The 24612-nt window shown below is 41.3% G+C and overlaps 2 protein-coding genes across 2 annotated transcripts in view; one reads left to right on the top strand and one right to left on the bottom strand.

The window, feature by feature from the left end:
- The window catches only part of LOC147020018 (calpain-1 catalytic subunit-like), a 59844-nt gene that overhangs the window by 20279 nt on the left and 14953 nt on the right, over positions 1-24612 (bottom strand). Inside the window, exons 3-9 of the mRNA XM_085893773.1 lie at positions 21025-21149; positions 20155-20288; positions 19533-19845; positions 19187-19272; positions 8309-8383; positions 2820-2862; positions 2449-2720 (exon numbers count right to left, since the gene is read on the bottom strand). Of these exons, the coding sequence (XP_085749899.1) occupies positions 2449-2720; positions 2820-2862; positions 8309-8383; positions 19187-19272; positions 19533-19845; positions 20155-20288; positions 21025-21149 (1048 nt within the window). The remainder of the gene's footprint in view (positions 1-2448; positions 2721-2819; positions 2863-8308; positions 8384-19186; positions 19273-19532; positions 19846-20154; positions 20289-21024; positions 21150-24612) is intronic.
- LOC147020019 (uncharacterized) lies at positions 15762-17520 on the top strand. The gene has a single exon (XM_085894945.1). It carries the CDS (start codon positions 15862-15864, stop codon positions 16897-16899), a length of 1038 nt encoding a protein of 345 aa, XP_085751071.1. The 5' UTR covers positions 15762-15861; the 3' UTR covers positions 16900-17520.

The following is a 24612-nucleotide window of genomic DNA, read 5'->3' as shown; positions in this document are numbered from 1 at the left end:
TGTCTGCACAGGAGCTTCTGCACTATAAGCAAATTCATGTTCCCAGGTTGTTTGCAGGTCACATGTGTGAACAGCCATCTTCCTCTATGAAAGGCAACCATGATGATGATACCGATGATGATGACGATGATGATGATGATACCGATGATGATGATGATGATGATACTGATGATGATGATGATGATGATGATGATAGTCCAAAATCTAACATTCTCACTAATTAAATCTGGTCTTCGTTAAACTCATGAGGACAGAATTTATGATAACTTATATTGCTACTTGTTTTTATTTTTATTTTTTGAATAATGATTAAAAAAAAGAAAAACATTTATCAAGTAAACCTCGAATTTCAAATGGCCACCTTCGTTTGCATGGATGATTTATGTGGATCCTGGATCTGGCCATGAGCTTTAATTTGAGTCAGATGTGCTCTGTGTTGTAGAAGTCAGCCAAGGAGGTGGCAACACCCCCAAACGAGCCTCATTTTTGAATTCCCATGGACTCCGCTTATTGAAGCTATCACGAGTAATCCGAGATCACAGTGTGAAGCGCAAGCACCACGGTGCCATCTTGAGAGGAAATTACTGTTGTTTGCAGTGGTTTTGTTCAACACAATTTGAAACGAACCACGTGGCAATGTGACAGACAGCATTCTGTAGAATTGATGCCCATCACACAATCATCTGAAAAATTGATTTCGATGACAAATAAATGTTTCCCTGGGAACATCCAAAGAACAGTGTGCTTTTAAAAGGTTTTCCTTCGTTCTATACTCACGTTGAAAAAGTAATATCACACAATGTTTAATAATGTCTGATGATGTCACACAACCACCTTATTCTCTGCAATATGACAAATGCAATAATCCACAACCACCACCCTACAGACTCTAATGATGGACCTGCTCTTGATGTAGTCTCAGGGGTTTCAATTAAATCTGCAGTAACCCGACCTGGACGGTATAATAACCTCAACTCAGCGGTCAGATTGTGCAACACACCTTTGTGTATTTTTGGGAACAATGCAATTACAATAATCCGCTTCCAGATTTTCTAAAAAACAAAAAAACAAACAAACATGAGAAGTACTTTCTGGCATTTTTGTGAGAATTAAAGATGAGTATTTGAGGTAACAACAACAAATGACTGCAGTTTCTAATTATATTTGAAGAAAAGTAGTCAAATAACAATTAAGACCACCATTACGTGCATATTCTGATCTCATATCTATATTTAGCTTGGATCATATGATTAATTTCATGAGATTCAGTCTTGCAAATTGACAAACTCCTTTTTCTTCGATTTTTTAAATCAAGCAAGAATGTTATGGAGACAAAAGGTGTTGAGAAGAGGTGTTTGTTCCAACAAGTCATCACCAAGGTTTTTAACAGAAATATTCTTACAACTGCCAAAGGTTTGTGTTGCAAGAGTAAGGTTTAATAATCTGTTAAAGGAAACATGATAGATTCCCAAATATCAGACTTCATACCAAAATACACAATTTGGTGGCTGTCTGTCTCTCCGTCTACTTGCCTATGGTTTTTTTTTTACCGCAATACATTCGGTCTTTACTTATCCAATCTCAACCAAACTTAACAGGATGACTAATGGTCACACAATGGAGGTTGTAGCGATTCCATTTGCCCCCCTCCCCAAGGGGGGTTTCCACTCTGTATATCAACTTTAAGATAGCTAATTATGTTTTTTTTTTCCAAGGCTGCTTCTAATAACAAAGGTAATAACAACACTCATGATAATAGCATAATATTCATGATATTACAAAACAATACTAATACTAATAATCCCCAAGGGGTTTTTCCTTCTTGGACAAACACCGTGTTAACGTGTATAAATTAGCTTATCATGGCGTTTTGTGGGGCACCCCAACCAGAAGTAAAAAAAATATTCCAAACCACAAGCACGAGTGATTACCTTTATTAAACAGTCACGACTGCTGTTTCGCACTAAACTGAAAAGGTGGAAACCCAACGTTCTTGAGGCCTGAGCTTCGATCTACTGTAATCTATATATACCCCAGAGAAGATAATAACATGACCCTTCCTTCCGCTCCCATCGGGAGTGGGTGTACTCATGATATTAAATGGAAATAATGTTGTTTTATAAAAAGAGTTGAGATTCATACACGTGATTCGTACAATCCCTTTGACTCACCTCATATATTTCTACACCATATTCCCATTGGTTTAACCTCAGCCTCACCATCTCCCCCTCACCCCATCTTTACATTTATATTGAACAATTCAGATGACAAACCATATACTCCACTTCACTGCTTTTCTGTCACTCATAAGCAAACGTACTGTCTGTAAACAGGATGGCAATGTATGTGGTGTAGGCATGATGGGCTGAATACCCTTTTTCCAAGTCTGAATAACCGTGTCTGCTCACTTGCAGTGTGCTTATTGAAATCATAGACATGTGGACATACTCTGCGTAGTTTCTCTTGAGGGAGAACACACGTAGCAAGAACTGTGCCTCAATGTCTGGTTCATCTGTTGATGGGATGATGACGTAGCTGCCAGGAGGCAGACGGCAATGGCGGCTCATCTCACGGTAGGCATCATATCTGGGGATGCGGACTGCTGGACGCACCCATTGCAGGTACTCTGAAGAAAGCTTAATTCCCACGCACTGGCAGCCAAAGAAACAATCACTTCCAGTCGGTTCTGCCTTCCCATGTAATACATGCTCACACACGTGCTAAGCTAACCAACAGGTAACAACAGCACTTTACCTCTATTCATACAAATTAACTACAATTAAGATACTCGTTTGTCATATGCATTTAGCTATAATTACCTCTCTTGCTAATATAAGATCACCTCTAGTGACCCAGAATATACTAAAACAAAAAAGGTAAAAAAATTAATCTCCTAGTTGTTTAAAATATCCTGAGTTGGAACATCAATGAAGTATTAACCAGTGAATGACCACACTTGCATAGGTTTAAAGACAAGGCAGATTTTGTTGCTATATCCCTTCAAATGCACTGCAAGTCTGCACATATAATCATCATGTCCTCGAAATTATATATATATATATATATATATATATATATATATATATATATATATATATATATATATATATATATATATATATATATATATTTGCAACTGAGATCCATAACATCAAACTGAATTTTGCCGAAGTTTCATAAAGACCGCTTTAAATAAACTGCTGACACCTGACCAAGTGTTCCCCAGATCACTCATAGAGAATCTTTTTCCTCAAAAGAAAGCATTTGACTCACGTGTTTTGGAACCTGTGAAAACAATAAACACAAATATTAATTAAAGGTGTTTTCACAATATGAAGCTTACAGCCTTTGTGAGCCAACGTTTCCGCAACATGTTGAAATCAAATATACTCAACTTGACTAGTTTGTATTTTTCTCTGAAAATACAGCTTTATTATACAAGCAATAAACTCATAGCATTTCCTGATTAGGTCTCCAGGATAATTAAAATACCATATGGAATGAGACCATTCTCATATTTTTAAGTCATGCTAGGTCCCGTCATGGACCCACAGGTGCTGCTAAGTTGATTAAAGTGGTTCATCACAAACATAGGTTATCATGTTAGGATGCATTTTCACAATCCGCAACTGTTCACTACAGTATTTGGAGCAATGGCAATTAAATAAAACTTTTGAGAAGTTTGAATTGTGATGTATGGATATAATTAAAGCAATCCTTTAAGCTTATTACAATTTGCCTTAATATTGATTCAGCCCCTTGGAATCTCTCTGCCAGAAATGGATGCATATCTTCTGTCTTACATGAAAGTGATTAGAAAGCAGGAAGTAATAGGTCCTTAAGTGTGCATTAACATCAGTATTTCGTAATTCAGTCAGGATGCCAATGGCATGTACCGTTAGATGAGATCATTTCTCGACACGATTCCCTTTTCGCATCAGATTTATGTCCCAGGCATCCCCAAACCCCACCACCGAACCCCCCCCCACCTCTATCCAGATTTTCTTGCTTCACTGTTATCTACTTCATGACACTCTAAAACATGCATTCACGATTAGAGTCAGTGTTAGCATTCGGATTAGGTTTTTGCATTTGAGTTAAGGGTTCTTTTAAAGTTTGGGGCTTCGGACTATAGACAGGTGCTATTCTTTTCTGAAAGTTTGAAAGTCTTTGGAGCAACAAAGGCTAACCTTTTGAACATGGAAGTGAGTTTTTAGCTTCATATTCAAATGATATAAATATTTTATATCAAATATATAACAACATAAAATAATTATATATTTTGATATGGATTTTTTTTCATTTTCAGTTATAATCACAAACTGTTCAAATGATGGGACGATATATGCTGAACAGAAAGCATAATGCAATATTCAAAATAAGAACTGGCCTTGTATATGGCAAATCCAATGGCGACATAAGGTGACCGATTACGCTGGCGATCCCGTGGCTCCTGCATGAGGCACACGAAGAGTGTGCAAAGGCCCCCATTGTCTGCCTCCAAAAGCCTCAAGTGGTACTGAGAGTTCTTACCAAACGTTGCTGATATCAGAAGTAAAGATGGAACATTGTTGTAAACATTTGGCTGCTTTTTTAGTTATTGACTTTCCTTATTAAAAGAACAACAAGGCAACAACTATTGAGGGTAAAGTGCCACTCCAAGACTCAAAATCCATGAATACACAATTCATATGACTCCAGTAGCTAGAGTCCCCCAGAAAAGAAAATTCCAAAAAAATGTTACTACAAGTTAGCGATGTTTATTTTCATCATACCAACATTCCTGAAGGAGCCGCCTGCTGTCTTTCCAGCTTCCCACTTTCCTCGGAATACTGTGAGGCTCCAGTTGGAACAGCGCCCTTCAGAAATGTTATCTGGTGTTCGGTGGCATAGATCTATTCTCTTGAAAAATCTCACAAAATCCTGTATTGTCATCCTGCAACAAATAACAGCAGACATTCACTTTTGAACACAATTGTTGTGTTGTCTGTATTAGAGTCTCATGGTTTAAATCAGCAGGAAATCGAGTGAGTCGAACCCCATAATTTGATGCAATTTGCCTATTTTGTCATTATGTCCTTGTTCTTTAATTCATGCATAATCAAGCTGCTCCAGAATCCTTAGTTACTGTGACAGAAATGAGAAGCAATGGAGGAAACAAAGCAAGGTATAATATTATTTCTGTTCTCAATGCTAAAGCATCAAAATAATAGTTATACGGAATTGCCCCATCGTTGTGTACCCTACCACCCCTTTGTTCACTAATTTCTGAAAACCACCTTTCCAATATTCATGTCTATAGGATGTCAAAGCAAAATTAGGCATTAAACAGTAGGCAAACACAAACATTTGTACACTTTGGAAAGGTTTCATGGGGTGGGGTGGTAGGGGAAGGAGTTGCCTTCATTGCTTTATACAGGCAGACACTGCCATGTTCATCAACCACACAAGTCCTCATATGATGTTGATTGGTTAATAGCTATAACACTAGCATGTATGTATGGCAACAGGATTTTTATTTATTAATTTTGTTGACTTGTTAGGGAAATGATTTCCATAAATGTTTTTCTGTCACTGGATTTTCTGTTACATGTCAAATGATTACCATCAATATATATTTTTAGTTATTACCATAAATGTTTTTATACATGTGTTAAAATTGGCCTGGCAACCAATCTGATTACTTGACAGGGAGAGCTGAATCGAAATACTGCTCGATGTTCCACACACATCCTGTGAGCTTTTTTTTAATGTGAACATCTTTTTTATAAGTTGTGGAAATATGTTCCTTCACAGCAATAACTGCATGACAGACAATATTGCTCGTTGCATGTAATGCTTTTTAATAACTGGAGAGTTCATAGAACACCTTACCCCATGCAGTGTTCAAGTATAAATTCAATTGAAACTAGAACTGCCACTTTATAACTGCTGGCAGTGATAATCGGGTACCAAGACATCTGGCTTTGATACAACATTGGATTGACGAGTTACAGGCCTCTAAACACGCCGTGTTCAATCTATTAACTATGTATGCAGTTGACACTTTTTCCTGGGGATATTGACAGTGTCAATTGAAATGGTAGCTAAATAACCTGAACACGAAGTACTAAATAATTTTAATGGTCATATTAAAAAACAATTCAGGAAGTTTATCACCTTTGACCTTTACACTGCCTTGTACAACATGTCTAAATACTACAAAACTGGAGGTTTTTGGAAGCAATAAGACGGCGATTTGTGTTCTCCATTGCTTATATTAAGTGTATCATTAAATTTAAATATAATAAGGATTGTGAAGGTCGTTATAAAAAGAAAATTCCAGAAGTTTACTGCCATTGACGCAATATCTATTACACCACCCTATCCGGCACATTTCATGAGTTCTTAGTTCCTGTTGTTTGTGTCCTTTATGACATCCTTAAAAACTGTAAGTTTCTCGCTTGGAATAATTTTCAATTTTGTTTGACTACCAAACAGGCAAACAGTAAAAAAGTTATCTCACTCCTCTCTGCACATGTGCAATCGGGACAAATTCAGAGCTAACGTACAAATAAACTACAGGTTCGTTTTTCTGATTAATTATTATACTGATTTGTTTTCAAAATATAACATTCTATTGAAATTAAGTTGTTCCTCAATCATGAAATGACGTTTGTGGATGGGTGGATGGACAGATAGAAGTGAGCCAATTGCTTAACCCCCACTTTTGACTTTGCGTGCACGGGGTAATGACATGCATGCATTTTTATACAAATAATTTTTTTATGTATACATGCTTTCTTCCATGTTCAATTTATAATATGCACATGCTGTTTCATATATGCTATATCTGTGTCCACACGTTAAACACTGACTCCTTTTCAAATGATTGGCTGCACACTAAAGTGATCTTAAGGACAGCCATTTTTAGCTGATGCAAATTTCTTAAAAATGGAAGTGAAATCAGACAGAATTAACCACAAACTCCAAGACTTGCCCTCTTTATCAACAATGCAAATATCAACCATGTGGAGGATTCTATTTTGACTGATGGAAGAGTTTTTGTTCATCCAGTCAGTTCAGAAGTGTTCAGAATGAACAGAAGTCCATTTCCTAAGTAGCATCAATGAGGGACCACACTTGTAGATACATCCTTTGGGACTATACTCTGTGCAGAGCGTTGGTGATGCCAAAGCAGTCTCCTTGGCTATTGGGCACAACCCTGGATGGGTCGCCGCTCCAACACAAGATACCAGCAAGCTGGCACTCATGTTGCTGACCTCGGAAGGATGACAGGCAGAGTCAACCCCACCTGGTATTAATTCAATAGACGAGTGGGATTTGAACTCAGGATCCTGGGATCCCAAGCCCACCAACATAACCATTAAGCCAACACCAGGCATACACTTATATATGCTATCAAGGAAATGTCATTCAAATTTCAATATGAGTCTCACTTGCATATTCAACTTTTCAGATAATAACTTGTTTCAAAATTAAATACAATTGAATTACAGGCCTTCTGGTTCCAGGTCTGCGCTCATGGATGTTGTATCGCCAGTTCATCAAAGCTAAGTTTTCAGGACCAGATCCATTGTGTCTTTTTGTTATATTTTCATCCTTGTGGTGCTGTTTATGTTTATGGCTAATTTTTCATGTTAAACTGTACCTGTTTGTGTTGTTTTGTCAAATTTGTGTTCTTGTGGCTCAGGACTATTCGTTCAAGCCTCAGCGAGGTGGCATGCAAATTCTGTCTCCGCTCTGATAACCATGCTGTTGATGTTTTCCCCCTCTTTCTGCTGTTCCTTTAGTTCTGTTACATCGTGATCTGTTCTGTGTTCTCGCTCCTCCATGAGCCTCGACTTTGTTTTCAAAAAATATATATATTGAAATGTTGCATTTAATAAAATGTTTGCATTTTAAAATTTAAACTGTCATTATAATTTGCCTCTTACCTCCTGAACCACTTAGTTAGCTTCCACAATTTGACAAGATTGAGCACATTCAAGTCCAGTAGCATTTTAGTGCGGAGCTGTTAGGGTTAGGGTTAGAGTTAGTCAACCACAAAAGTTGCGACAAAGGCATAGTCAACCACAAAAGTGTGGACATATGTCACATGTAGGTCAAACAGATGCGAAATAATGCATAACTTTTAGGATACTAGCCTATTGATGTCATGTGAAATGCTGCTGTACCATTGGAGCAATTGATATGAAGGAAATGTGCACTCATGTCATTCCCTCACTCATTAATGCCATGCTAAATTTAATACTTTTAGTTTATTATATCGAAGAGAGAACATCACTTGCTCTTATGATTAACTTGCCAAAATTCTCCGTCTTCCAACTTCACTCTGAGGTACCTCCTTGCACGTGATTCAATTTCATCCCATTCAGTAGAACTGTGGAGAAATATAAATCATTAAATATATGTGAATAAAATGTATAAAACAACATTGATAAAAAAAATTATCTCATATAAAATAATATATTTTTTTTACATTTGCCATGAGCCTTTAGCTTTCATCGGTAGATTATTTCAAACAATATTCCTAACCTCTTAATACTGTATAAATAACTTGTTTCATAATCTAATCACAATGAAATACGCAATTTGGTGTGTGTCTGTCTCATTGTTTTGTTGACCACAATACATTCGGCCGTTACTTATCCAATCACAACCAAACTTAACAGAAGGAATAACAGTCACACGGTGGAGGTTGTAGCGCCTTCATTTCCCACCCCCCTTCCAAAGAGGAGGTTTTCTACCTTGGGCAAAATCCATCTTAAAGTGTATATCTGTGTTAAGATAGGTAATCCTGACATTTTTCCAAGGCCGCTTCTAATAACATAAATTAATAATAACACGAATGATAATAGCATAATAATGTTATTACAAAACAATATGAATACTAATAATATCCCCTCTCCCCAAGGGGCTTTTCCTCCTTCGACAAATGCCGTGTCAATGTGTTTAAATAGCTTATCATGGCGTTCCAAGGGACTACCAGAAGTACAAAATATTACAAACCACAAACATGTATGATTACCTTTTTAAACAGACGGACGCTACTGCTGCTTAACACTAAACTGAAAGAAATTTGGAAGAATCCCGACATCCTTGAGGCATTCTATGCTTATCACGTCCACTGCAGACTAATGGACCGGAGCCTATATCTACTATAATCTACAGTATATACCCCAAAGAAGATAAAAACTGGACCCTTCCTACTGCTCCTGCAGGGAGTGGGTATACTGGTATATATAAAAGCCAGTTTGTTTTTGGACTATGTATGCATGCACGTGTGAATGGACTGCCTTCACCCCTTTGGTTGGACAGCTGGCCCAACTCCACCCACAATTGTAACCTGAAAAAAACAAAAATCACTTGTCCGCCATTTGTGAGGGTGCGTAAGCCTCAGGCCTCTGGTGTCAGCTCATGGCCTGGTGCAATTGGAATTATCTGAGCGATATAACCACGATGTAATATCACATATGCACATAAGCAGAAGGTATGTTTTTGCTTCATGTATACAACCTGCATTATTTTCATTATTTTTTGGAACGATAGTGGTAGCAGCCGTCTCTGGCCTATACACCACCCAAATAAAGGGATGAGCAATTTCTCTAATAAATTAGGGGTTTTGTATGTAATTTTGTTTTTAGCCTGAGTTTTCAAGGCTGATTCATGTGAAAATACAGAAAGGTCTCCCATTATAAGCATTAGGCATGTTTTTGCTTTTTGTATGTAATCGAGGTTTCAGCGGTCTATACACCACCCAAATAAATGGATGAGCAATTTGTGTACTAAATGAAGGTTTTTGTTCGTAATTTTCATTTTCGCATGAGTTTTCAAGGCTGAAATGTGAAGATACAGGTCGCACATCATTTTTACAAACTTTTCTGTGAGTATGTAATAAAATAAAATAAAAACTTGAATCTATCTTTTCACATTCAGCTACAACAATTTGGAGTGATTTGTTAGTACGGTAAGTTAGACCCTTGTTATTATTTATAGTTGATGGAATCAACAGAACGTTGATCGAAGTATGCTAACTTCCATGGGAAGCAAGGAGAAGCTGACGTTTTGGGCATTAACGCTTCGTCGGAACAAAAAATGGTTGATGCTCCGAAGAAGAAGGGTAAACACCTGAAACAAGAGCTTCTCTGTACGTCGTCCTGTGGCAGATAGCATGCCTCAATTTACATCCCATCAAATTCATCCATTTTCCCACCTGTCTGCCAATGCATCTTGTCGATGCAATTTCTCTAAAATTAGCATAATGGGCTTGAGGGTGAGAAAAACAATCGTAAAATGGAGTCAATTAAAACTTGATATTAAAATAAATGTATTGTTTTAAATCTGTTATGGAAAATGTACTCAAATATGGTATGATTTTATGTGTTTTATCATGCATCTATTTATATTTGAATAATCATCTTTCCTTTGTGTTGAAAGATGATGAATCTGTCTAGTATAGATGTTAAGAACAGGTTGGTCTTTCAACTAAAACTTAAACCATTATCCAGTATAAAAGAATTGCCGATCATTTAAAAGGTATCTTGCTTTCTAAGGCATTTGTTTTTATAAAAGGCACCAGCAATCTGGATAGGGAATATGATTTCAGTGTTACTGGAATGTGGGTCTAAGGAAATGTCCAGATGTATTCACGAAGCTCTTATTGCCTCAATATAGTATAAATTCCCCAGTCTGTTAGAAGCAGACTGACTTTTAACCTACATACTATAGAAATCTATCAAAATACCCAAAAGGGTTGCCGTTTGATGTCATTCTATCATTCTGTGCATCATTCTGTGCCAGGAGAGAATCTACACATCTGGGTTTGAAATATATACTACAATTCAACAACCAAATCAAGCTGGTGGCTGCACGAAGGTTGAAGATGAGCTCCTCCTGGGAATATCAATACTTGACAAACTGTGGTGCCAGTGTTTGGAAGTAAAAAAAAAAAAACTATGTCTCACTGGATTCTACATAAAGGACTTAACCTTATCATGTGTTTCACATATCTGAAGCAAGTTGTGTTCTGATCACTCCATATACGCATATGTATTTGTTTGTATGTTGAATAAACGTGCAAATATACAGAAGGAATTAAGAATTTCTTCTACAATATCAACACGCCTTCACGAGCAAGACTAGTTATTCATTCTGTTATTAAACATAAGTTTGGCAAGAATGAAGATGTTTTATGTTCTATTGCAATGGCTGTGATTTGTGTTCTTCACCCATGATTCGTTTTCTATTTTTATTAAAAATCACTCTGTGATGTGTCAGTTGTTATAAGAAATGTTGCATCACAAAGGCACCATCCCTTTTAGTGGGGCAACTTAGCTAAATATAGCATAACAATTGCGCATTTTGTGAGGAAAGCACCAAATTTGGCACACTAGGAGCCTATCATATTATGAACATATTCGGATATTGGGCCATCTCAAATTCAGCCACTGATTGCTGTGGTGACTGTTATGACACATCTGCTTTACTGGAGAGGAATGCAGGTTGATAGTGAAAGTTTATTTACTAATAAAGGTCAAATAATGGTCAAAGAAAGTAACAATTTGATTTGGTTGAGAAAAAAAAGTTAAAGTGGACTAATTAGTCCTAGTAAGACACAGATTCTGAATGAAAACCAATGATAAACATTCATAGCACTGTTGGCTTGGCACATGGTAGTAGAAGTGGTGTGCGTGCATATTGACCCCGGAATCGCGCACGGTTGAGTTGCCAGCTTACACTTGTTGATTCGATTCATTGTTATTTTGTTCTGTGCCCATAGAGTTGTCTATGCTATCCCATTGTTAACCGTAGTTCATCAAGTTGAGTTTGGTTTGCGGGGTGCAGTTTGGTCATAGGATTATCTCAGTCACGGATTACCGGGTTACGAGGTTCTGCATGTATTTCCGTTCTGCCTTCACGGCGCCAGTTCCAGTTTGCTACTGAGTGAGGAAGTTCTCTCTTCGTACCGGCGTGTTGGCGAGATATCTTTACCATGATAACTCGTTAGTTTTCGGGTTATCTTCGTTCAATTGACGGCAATGCCAAACCATTTGTAAGTAGTTTTCCATTCTAGTTTCCATTTTCATGGCTAAGCTAATTTGTTTTGGTCAATTTGTTGAGTAACCCTTCCGTTTTCTGAAACTGCGTTTTTATTGACTCTTACAGTCAATCGCAACACATCTCAGCACATTAGCTCGAAGTAACCTAAATATGGATGAATTCGGTCATATTGGGAATGAAGCCATGTAACTCAGATGATGGGTGTGAATTGTTTATGTGCCGTCAACAGCGTCTGTAGAAGATTTTACAAGTGGCAATAGTATTTATGACTATGGGCTATGAGAAAACCGGTTTAATTCATAACTAATTTATCCTGCATTGTGTCATTGCAGATCCTGATAGTGGTGGTTGCTGATGAACAGAAGATACCTAGTGTAACATTGAACAACTTGACCATGTCCAAGAGCTTCCAATTGGTTGGCCTTGAGCATCCTGTCCCATCAACATCAACGCACCCAACTCAGACTAACTGGAAGCTGTGTATCATTTGCCAAGAAGACAAAGCAGAGTCTCTGACATATCCTTCACAGTCCAAGCGAAAAGACTCTGGGAGTGGGTACAGTTCACTCACAGCCAATTTGATCAGATTCAGTGAGCTTGGCCAACTTCCAGGTACACTTCACTTGGTAAGACTCAACGAAGGGCATTGAAGTGGCCATGGTTGCAAACAATGCTTTGTACCATCAAACATGCAAGCTCAAATATAACAATACAAAATTGCAAAGGGCAGAAAAGCGAACACTCATGACAGAAGGAGAGATCCATGACGTACCAGATGCGTGCAAACGCACCAGATTTCATTCAAGATCATCCAGTACAGAGAAGGCCCAAGAAGCCCAGTGTTTCTTCTGCAGACAACCTGCGGGAACCGATGGTGTTCACGAAGTTGCAACATTTCAAATGGACAGTAAAGTTTGAGACTGGGCAGCCATTCTTGAAGACACAGAACTGCTCAGCCGACTCAGTGCCTGGGACATAGTCGCCCAGGACGCCAAGTACTGTACCATAAGAAGTGCTTATCAGTGCTGCACAACCGTGTTAGAAAGACCCAGTCTGAGGGACCAAGAACAAAGACAAGGAGCGAGAAGTATCACGTATTGTCTTCGCCGAACTGGTCCTCTACATAGAAGAAGCTAGGCCAGATGAGGAGACAGCACCGGTGTGCAAGTTAGCTAATCTCGTAGAGCTCTATCAGTCCAGAATGGAACAGCTCGGGGTTAAGCTCCACACAAGGGTCCACTCCACACAACTCAAGCAGACTCCTTACCCATTTCCCTGACATGCGCGCACACACAAAGGGGAGAGACGTCCTGCTGGTATTTGAAGAAGACATTGGGGCTGCTGTCATCAAGGCCTGTGATCTGGACAGTGATAATGATGCGGTCCATCTTGCATGTGCTGCACAGACCATGCGCCGCCACATGTTTGAAGAAGCTGAGCCCTTCAACAGATTCCCTGAAGGATGCCAAGGAGAATCTGTGCCATCACTGCTGCTTGCCCTGGTAAGCATGGTCCTAGAGGGTCCCAGCATTACGGATCAGATGGCAGACACAACCCCTGCAGCACTTGCCATTGCCCAGATGCTGAAGTTTAACTGCATCAAGCACAACCGGGCACATCGCACCACAGGACCTGTAACTGCCAGACACAGTGCTGCACAGGAGACCCCAGTTCTCACATATGTAGGGATGATGTTGCATGCTCACACATGAAAGAGGGAGGAAGTAGACAGGTTGTCACACCTGGGCATGAGCATCTCATATGCCCGTGTTCTCGAGCTCTCGGCTCAGATGGGGAACAGTGCCTGCCAACTGTTTCACAGAGAACAAGTGGTCTGCCCCCCAAAGATGCGCAGCAATGTCTTCACAACATCAGCCAGACAATATTGACCACAATCCCAGTTCAACGACAGCGAAAGAGTCCTTCCATGGTACAGCCATCTCCCTCCTCCAGCACCCCTCTTTCACTGGCGAAGGAGTGGACCGAAGCATTGTAATCGTTGGTGTATCTAGAGATGCTAGCTCGGGGATGGTCGGCCACTTGCCACACTACTATACTGATGTGCCCCCAGTCACTACCAGCATGAAAAACCTGTCTGTTCCAGCTACTAGAGTGGTGTCCTTGACCAGAGAAGACTTCAAGGAGCAGACTGAGGAGGAATACCTGTGGCTAGAGCGTGCAAGGAAGCTCCTAGAGGACAACACTGGAACATACGAGAACATATCATGGTCAGCGTTTCATGCCAGTCGCCAGCCGCCGTTATCTCGAACCATCAGCCCCACCGCCCTGCTTCCATTGTCCTTGACAGTGCCCACACAGTGGCCATGATCCGGCACTCCATGGATGTGGTGAAGAATGCTGTAGAACATGTGCATCCTGGCCAGCCACCTGTCGTCACCTTGGACCAGCCACTGTTTGCCTTGGCAAAGCAGATTCAGTGGAAGTGGCCAGAGAAGTATGGTGAAGAAAAGATGGTAGTGATGTTTGGTGGGCTCCACATCGAGATGGCCGCCCTGAAGATACTGGGCGACTGCCTGCGAGGAAGTGGCTGGGTATAAGCCTTGGTGCAAGCTGAGATTGCAACGCCAGGGACAGCCGACTCCTTCCTGCGAAGCTGCCCACGTCACCCACACAAGAAGAGCTCATCAAATCACTGCAGCGGCACTGCACATCCTGCAACACCGTGCGTATGAACGCCACTGTATGACGTATTTTGATGATGTAGAAGACCTGCCTGAGTTCGAAGAATGGTGTCACCAGAGAGGAGAAGACATTCGCAACTTTCAGTACTGGGCAACTGTGCTGGAACTAGAGGTGTTGGTAATGGTCTGCGTGCGTTCTCTGTGGCAGGCTTCATTCACGATGTACCTTGATGCCGCGATGGAACTGGTCCCATGGTTCCATGCCTTAGACCACACACACTATGCCAGGTGGGTCCCTGTTCACCCGAGGGACATGATTGTACTCCCAATGAAGCACCCAGATGTAGCTAGAGAATTTATGGCTGGCAACTTCACTGTACAGAAGATGAAGAACGTGTTCTCTTCGATCCCAATCGACCAGGCACATGAACAGAACAACGCATGCATCAAAAGAGATGGTGGAGCAGTCGGCCTTACTGATAACCCAAGTGCCCTGCAGCGTTGGATGATTGCTGGGCCAGAAGTTGCCAGGGCCATAGAAGACTTCCAAGATGGCCGTCAACACTGGGGGAGGCGAGAGGACACACGTCATCACGACCAGACACCAAGTGTGCAAACCTCTTTCGCCAAGGATGTCCGTGCCCTTGTCAACGTCATAGAAGAGCTTGGCAACCCCTTTGAGGAAGAGAGCATGGATCTGGTTGTCCTTGACACAAAGGAAATTGCAGGTCCTGCTGCAGTTGAGAATGTCAGGAATGTGAAGAAGATTGGCCAAGAGCAGTTCCAGGCTTTCACCAGAGAATGCCTGGTGGAAAGGACCAAGCCAATTGATGATGCAATTCGTCGGAACAAGCTGAAGGTGTTTAGCACTTCCACCCCGAGAAGTGTGAGCAAAGGGAAACAGCAGCTGGCCTCTCTCAGGAACGACGTGGCACTTTTCTCACGGCTCTACATCGGTTGCCAGACGAGGGATGGAAACCTTGAAGAGTTCTTTCGTCATGAGAATCAAGCATGTCCTCCAGCTATCTCCGATGGAGAAAGTCTCCGTCGAGGTACGAAGAGTGATCTCCTCAAATGTTTTGAAGAGTTCTCCAATGCCCAATCAGAGGCTCCTGATACCACCAGCCTAGTTCTTGATGGGGCAGTCATTGTCCAGATGCTGAAGCCTGCGGTCGCCAAGAACTTTGATGACTATGCCCAGGATGTCTTCATACCGTACCTGTCAACAAAGCTTCAGACTGTGTCACGCCTGGACCTGGTCTGGGACCGCTACGTCGTTGATTCACTGAAAGGCAGTGCAAGATCAAAGCGTGGAAAAGGAGTGCATAGACGTGTGGTCGGAGCAGCAGTTATACCTGGAAACTGGCAGAACTTCCTCCGAGTGGACACCAACAAGACCGAGCTGTTCAAGTTCCTATCAGAAGCTATCTTCAGGTGGTTTGACCAGGATGACAAGCAGCTGGTTATCACTGATGGAGAGGCAGTCCTGAGCAAGCCACCGCTGCTATACCTGGCCTTGCTCGCCCCATGCAGCCACGAAGAAGCTGACAGTCGAATGTTGTTGCATGCATCCCATGCAGCCAACCATGGTCACCACAAGATACTGATCAAGACAGTTGATACCGATGTTGTGGTGTTGGCTGTGTCAGTGGCCCAGGGACTGCAACCAGAAGATGAACTGTGGCTCGCATTCGGCACTGGGAAGAGTTTTCGGTACCTGGCAGCCCACGAAATAGCAGCTGGCCTAGGACCAGAGAAGGCACAGGCACTCCCAATGTTTCATGCTCTGACTGGGTGTGACACTGTATCTAGCTTTGCTGGACATGGTAAGAAGACTGCTTGGACAATCTGGACCGTTCTGCCAGAACTTACAGATGCACTGCTGAAGCTATCCTCTGCACCAAGTGGCATACCAGACGATGTCATGCACACCATCGAGAGGTTCGTCATATTGCTCTATGACAGAACCAGCACGTGCAACGACATTGACAAGGCCCGGAAGAAACTCTTCGCGAAGAAGAACAATGTGCAGCTGATCCCGCCAACCAAGGCAGCTCTGGAGGAGCATGTGAAGAGGCCGGCCTACCAAGGAGGCCATGTGTGGGGTCAAACACTGCTACCAACGCCAGAGCTGCCTCCTCCATCCAGCTGGGGCTGGGTCAAGAATGACGAGGGGGTGTACGAGCCACACTGAACAAAGCTACCCAAAGCAGCCCACACCTGCTATGAGCTAGTATCGTGCAAGTGCAAGAAGAGCTGTCTGAAGCGTTGCAAGTGCAAAAAGGCCGCACTTGAATGCACAGCTTTGTGTGTGTGTGTCTGTGTGGGAGAGTGCTCACAAAATTGAGAGAATATTAACAGAGTAGACTGTGTCACTGATTCAGAACATTTAAATCAGACATCTCTCGATCAATTTCTATGAGTGAGATATCGGTATTCATATGAATGAGACGCAGCCCATGATTCGTTTGCCACCATGCTCAACTACCACTGACTTTACATCAGCGATGTTGGTATTCATATCAATCAGACGCAGCCCACGATTCGTTTGCCACCATGCTCAACAACAAATTTCTATGAGTGAGATAGTCGTCCGGTACGACAAATAATTAGCAGCCATCTTGCAAAATGGTGGCTATCTTTAAACTTGAGGTGGCTACAGGTTATGTTTTTCTTAATTCAGCTTTTAATAAATGTTCAAACCAATGTTAGAGTGAAATTATAGTAACCACTGGCAGCCATTTTGAAAAATGGCTGCCACAGCCATCATCGGCTGAATTTGAGATGGTCCAATATCCAAATTTGTCATCATATGTTAGGCTACTTGTGTGCTAAATTTGGTGCTTTCCTCACAAAATGCACAATTGTTATGCTAAGTTTCCCCACTATTTTGCCTTCCTCCATATAATTGTTCCACCCCACACACCCCATATTTTTCATAACCAAGTCTGAAACCATCTAAAGGCCCTGTCACACCTTTACATTTAGACAGCATATGGCAAGGTATCAAAATGTATGTAAAACGCTGGCGTACGCTGAACGATTGATGTTTTTAAAAAAGTTTTGGACGTAGGCATGACGTATTAGTAACGTACACAGAACGTTTCAATCACATATAGATAACTTATACCAATGAATGCTTAGCGTGTTGTTGGCGTTTACAACCTATGCCCAACGATAGCCGAACTTATGCATAGCGCGTGGCAGCGTATCGCCGATGATCACGTGGCGTAGGCTATTAATAGGCTGCGGCTCTACGATTCAAATCATAACCGCACTAGACATCGAAGTGTGAAGCCGCTGTCACACCTTGACGTTTTAGCCAGCGTATGCCGACGTATGAAAAATTTGCCGAACCAAGCTGGCACACGTCGAATACATTATGGGTAAGTTTTGTATACGTTAAGAGCACGCTGGCATATGTCATAGTACGCCGAGTACGTCGACAAATTTTCAGCATGTTGAAAATTTCTCGACATACTCGACGTATGACACACGTTCCGCATACTCTGGCCATAAGTTGTAGGCACTTTACACAATCGTTGACACACGTTACTTGTAAGTTACTCATAAGTCGAAACACGTCGAGGTAATGGTTAGCATCAGTGTTCCAGACTCCCTGGTTATTTTTTCTTCGGTATGACAGTGATGTTGACACTTCGATTTCTAGTGTGGTTATGATTTTAATCGTTGAGTGGCAGCCTATTAATTACATTATATTATAACCGCACTAGAAATTGAAGTGTTAACATCACCATCATACTGAAGAAAAAAGAAAAAAAAAACAGGGAGTCTGGAACACTGACGCTAAACATTACCTCGACGTGTTTCGACTTATGAGTAACTTACAAGTAACGTGTGTCGACGTGTGTCAACGATCGCATAACGTGCCTACAACTTATGGCCAGCGTTATGCAGAACGTGTGAGTTATACACTGGCATACGTCGGAAAATTTCAAGCATGGAAAATTTGTCTAACAGCTCGGCATACTACGACGAATGCCAGCGTACTACGACGTATGGCAGCGTACTACGACGTATGCTAGTGTGCTCTTAACGTAAACAAACGTACCCATAACGTATTCGACGTGTGCCAGCGTTTTAGCCAAATTTTTCATACGTCGGGCATACGCTGGCTAAATCGTCAAGGTGTGATAGCGCCTTAATGGTTGCCCGATTTGGCATTTTCTTCTGAGCAAATAGCTTTTAATGTTACTCATGTAAAAATGGTTTCCTCTCAACAACACCATTTCTAATAATAACATCCATCGTGAATATTCAATTTTTTTTATATTCAATTGAATATTTAATATCATAAGTTTCAATTTTATCAGTTAGGGTTCGGATTAGTCTCAAAATCATTACATAATTATTGGTGATGGTTCAGAATTATGGAGCATTGCATGGTAGTCTAAAATTGCTGAAACATGTCTTATACAATACATAGACAGCCCAGAATAATCTTTCCAACAAATACTTACCCATCACTCCATGGGCCTTTCCACTCTATCTTTCCCCAAGGATTCCGTAATCGCACCAACTCCACTACACGCCCCTTGTGTTGCACCTGCCATGACACGTGTTTGATCAAACAAGCTCAAAATAAAGGATTTGAAAATGGATTCTCTTGAGGCAATAAATACTTAAGCTAGTCTCCACTGATGCTAAACCTTCAAAATTCTCTTTTTTATTTCATTTTCTATAACTTCTTACAGTTCTGTTATCTACATCCCTTCTCTTCTCATGTTTTCATAGCAAACAAAATTTCAGTATCTGAGAACAATCGACACACACACACACGGCTCTTGTATTTATAAACTATTTTACCTTCTCCAAGCCAGTGAGCGAATATGCATGGCCTAGAACAAGACCTTCAGCAGTTTTTTCCTCTGGAAACTCCACAGCCTCAAGGCGTCGATGCCAACATGGAAGTTGTGGAGCTCCTGGTCGGCGGATGAGCTGGGGGCTATGGTACGTTGCTGCACCCATCAGGGAACCAGCCTCTTCAGCTTTGTGTAGATATGACCAGAGGTCAGGCTGAGGTTTGATAAGTTTGATGTGTTCCTTGACACCACCAGTGAAGTCGACCAATGCTTCAGTGAGGTGCCCAGCTCTTAGAGCTTCATATGATCCACATACCCTAATTAAATGTTGATATAAGAAAATGGAGAGTGAAATATCTCTCACACACAGACACACACACACACACACACACACACACACACACACACACACACACACACACACACACACACACACACACACACACACACATACACACACACACACACACACACTTTTAAATGCGATTTATTTCAAGGGCATAGCCAGCCTTGCATGTCTCATGTTTCTTTAGGCATAAATCTGGAAGTAATCTATAAGGATATAGGAAATGTGCGTTCGGCTTAATCAAGGCAGATGGAGTCTGAACAGCATCTGTGGGACTAACTTTGCATAAGCTTTTTCCAGAAGTGCTCCCCAGAATTCGTTCTTTTCTCTCGATTTCACAAACAGCAGTTTATTGTTGATTGTTGGCAGTTGATCATCGATGACAACTTCAAACCACACCCCATAACGCCAAAACTGAAACAACACCGATTTATCTCTGTGAAAAATGACTAAAGAGAGGTAATAATGTCAGGTTTTCACATGTGAAAAAGGAATCATAAGCTGCCACAATTTACAATTTCACACTAATGGCCCATGGGATACACCTTTGCACATATGCAAATGACACATGCCTCCAAGTTATCTTTAGTCTGGTTATGATTCCCAAAATAATACAACTCCACTCAAAAATGTTGATTGCATGAACAGCATTGATGTTTTTTCATGGTGATGCTGCTATCGACAGCTCAAACTTCCAAATTATGAATATCACAATGAAAATGGTGCTGTTCATTTGCAAATGTATATATATATATATATATATATATATATATATATATATATATATATATATATATATATATATATACATATATATTATTAATTTGTACATCTGCAGCCTGTGGCAACTGGTTGGTTGCATCATACAGTGCCACCTGATATCAGTAAGCTGGTGCTCATTTTACCGACCTCAGAAGGATGACAGGCTGAGTGACCTCACCTGGTGTTGCTTAACAGCATGACAGGAGCTCAAACTCAAGACCCAAAGATCTTAAGCAAGCCATCTTAACAGTTAAGCCAACACCAAGCTTTAGAAATAAATCAATAAATACATTCACAAACAATATCTGAAAAAATATCATTGTGCAATTTACAATACAATGGTATAACTGTATAAACAAATATGTTATACTTTTTGTGCACCACATACCCGAAAGCGGAATATGCCAGCATATGACCAATCCTTGCTGAAACTTTGGCAGAGAGGTACGATTCTTGAGAAAAGTTTCTTATCCAATGTGAGACTGGCAATGGCTGCCAAGAACCAACAATCACCTGCATCACACACACCAAATGAAGTTATTTTTTTTTAAATCCACCAATCAAAGAACATTAATCTCCTTGTATGACGATGTGATATTTTACCAATTTACATTTTATTATGCCAATAAACCCCCACCCCCCATTAAAAAAGTGATTGATCTATGGACTCACATCAGACTCACTGGCCACCAAATGCATTCACTGCTAAGAGTTCACATGGCAAACCATCCCATTTGAGGGATAACATCCAAATAAAACCCCAAAACTGTTATGGCAATCATGAGCCTATGTGCTGCACCCACATTTCCTGTAAAAGTCATGACCAACAGGGGGTTTCTGCCAAGCATACTGTATACATTGTTGACATATTCATTACACAGAGAATTATATTTCTGAATTGTGAATTGTATCCAGGAAAGAGGATATTAAAGTCAAAATGCAACTTTTATCTTATTTGCAATCTGTTAAAGACAGAACTACCCACTGCTAAATGCATCTCTCTGATTCATAAGGAAACTAAAACTCTCTGTGTTCAATGGAAATACACCTTTATGAAAAAGAAAATATAGGTCTGAGCTGGCAGATCATATGGGTCTGGGTGATCGGCAGCATAAGTTGGTGAAAGAAATAAACTCTACCTCTTACTTGTGGGGAGATAAGATGTTCACATAGCATGTAAATTATCAACATACTTCCATTCATATGGATTTGGAGAGCTTTAGATTTGACCTTTAAACTCAGCACCCATTTGTTAAACTCAAGACCCACCTGTTGTAATATAGAAATTAACTTAAACAGCATGCCACTGATCAGTGTCCCGTCCCCCATCCTCAGCTGCATCCCATGGTCATCATGCTTTTTGGGCCTTCTCTAGAAACACTTATACGGGTGGCCAAAGCAGCACTATCACTGCATCCGGGGGACTTCGTCAACTACGCTCAATGTCCCCGGGTGGCACTGGAAGTGCTGCTTGGGTCGCCGATGTAAGTGCGAGTGAAGAAGTCCCTGAAAGTACGACAGCCACTGGTTCCAGCTAAGGATCCATCTCTGTGTACACACACACACACACACACACACACACACACACACACACACACACACACACACACACACACACACACACACACACACACACACACACACACACTACAAATGCACCATCCCTAAATTTCAAGACCTATCTGCCTGCATTATTTGGTGGATAGTAAAGGTTGCATGGTGTCTTTTGTCAAAAGTAGGCAAGTTGTTACCGGTACCCTGGTGAAATGTCAAATTCCTGTCCTGATACTCATGAACCCACACTTGGAAAGGTTTGCTACTATGTCTTTAGCCCTTATGGCCTGTATGTCAATATTAATCTACATATTTCAAGGCTCATGAAAATACAAGACAACATATGGAGAAGGCTTAGAGTAGTGTGAAACAGTGGGACATCATCAAACAAACATCAGATAAAGTACACGAGCATAACCCGCGCTCTGCGCGACATGTTGGGGTGGGTGTGTTTGAGAAAGGAACTGATGCAGAGTATCAGTAGTAATTTTACTTTAATGCAGTAAGTGGAATACGACTTCACCGTTTCAGAACCATTTTATTTACTTTTTTTGTACCATGCACCGAGTATGGTTTTTGAGATAATGTAAGCCGAATATCACGTTACTCGAGCGCAGAACAAAGTCGAAGATAGCGCGACACGAAACCACAAACTCGGAAATAACATATAAGATGATAGAAGAAATCAGGGGTTATGGGTACCAACATGATGGGTACCAACTCTACCAATTTTTTTTTTTTTTTTTTTTTTTTTTTTGTATACCTTGGTCGAGGCTCGTATGAGAGCTAACACACAACTCACAGCAAGGAGGCATGAGACAAGAGGGGCGGGAGTGGAAGGGACAAAACATTGGGGAACAGACACAGGTGAACTGTGGAAGGGAGAGGGATGGGGATGGGACGGGGAACATGGCGAGGGGAAGATGGACATTAAAGGGACTTTCAGGAAGGAAAGCAGGAGAATTGAAGGAAGTGGGCTTGGGTGGATTATCGGGGGTAGAAAAGATCGAGGATTTGGATGGGGGAAGATAAGAGGTGGTGGTGAACAGCTGTTTTGAAAGCCTGAAGGGAAGAATGGGAAAGAATAGAGTGAGGAAGTTTATTCCAAAGGCGGGAAAAAGAGGAATGAAAGAGTGAAGATGAGCAGTGATTCGTGATTTTGGTAGTTTTACCAGAAGGGGTTGTTGGCGGACCTTGAGCGCCCTGTGGAAATGTGGTTGGGACAAATCGCAGAGAGAGCAGGGGGGCAAGGCTGGAGAGGAGTCGGTAGAAGACAGAAAGACCACCGACCAACCTGCGGTGATTGAGTGAGAGGCCCAAAGACTCAGCTTCATTGCGGGAGATGCCAATGATCTTAAAAGCCCTGGTTTCGACAGCGTGAAGTCGAGAAAGGTGGGAGGCAGGAGCACCAGCCCAGAGGGGAGAGCAGTACTCCATCAGGCTACGGACAAAAGCTTTGTAAGTGGTCAGGAGCTCAAGAGGGCCGAGGAAGGACTTTGCACGACGGAGGATTCCCATTCGGCGACTGGCTTTTGAGGCAAGGTTGGAAATGTGACTTTCCCAGGAAAGGTCATGGCAGATAGTGAGACCCAGAAGCTTGAAAGAAAAGACTTCTTCCAGAGGATTGTTGAGAAAGTGGATGGGGGGGTTTGTAAACGGTCCTTTCGAAGAGACATAGTGAGAGTGTGAGATTTGTCTGGATTGAAAGACATGTTCCACGTGTTGGACCAGTTTGTGATTTTATCCAGATCTGCAGTGAGCGAAGAAGCTGCTGCTTGCCGGTCTGAGGGATGACAGATGGTACGGCAGAGGGTTGAGTCATCGGCAAAGAGAAATAGAGGATTTTCCAGAGAGTCCGAGAGATCATTGATGAAAACCAGAAAAAGAACAGGGCCCAGAACGCTACCTTGAGGAACTCCAGCCTGCACAGGAAGAGGGGATGAAAGAATTTATATAGTAGACTACATATTATATTTTTTAAACCAAATCTACCACCTACCGCTTTACCAATTTTTCATGTTTCTGCTGTCTCTTATCTACTGTTAAACAAAATCAAAGGACCAACAAGCAAAATCAATCAACTATGGGATAGCTTGGAGCCCCAGCAGCCTGTGTTACAGAAAATGGTAAACAAGTGTTAATTGTAAAGGCTAGTGTTCTGCGTTAGCTCAGTTACAAGCTGGGAGATGATAGGCAATATAGGTGATAGGCAATATCCATCAACCTGTCTCCACTGAATGAAGAGCAGTTCTTGGAGTGTGGTACGATATCAACGCATGTCAAATGATACCAAGGGCGTTTGATTGCACTGTGTCCAAGTTTTCAAGGACATCCAAGTTTCTGGGACATCCAAGTTTTCAAGACTGGCAACTCAGCTCACGTTTAGGACTCGCACTATACATACTTTAGGGATTAAAGAAAT

The sequence above is a fragment of the Eptatretus burgeri genome, chromosome 9 (assembly GCF_056783735.1).
Source record: "Eptatretus burgeri isolate ZD-2024b chromosome 9, Ebu_testis_v1, whole genome shotgun sequence".
In the NCBI taxonomy this organism is placed as follows: Eukaryota; Metazoa; Chordata; class Myxini; order Myxiniformes; family Myxinidae; genus Eptatretus; species Eptatretus burgeri.
This window is presented reverse-complemented; position numbering and strand designations above follow the sequence as displayed.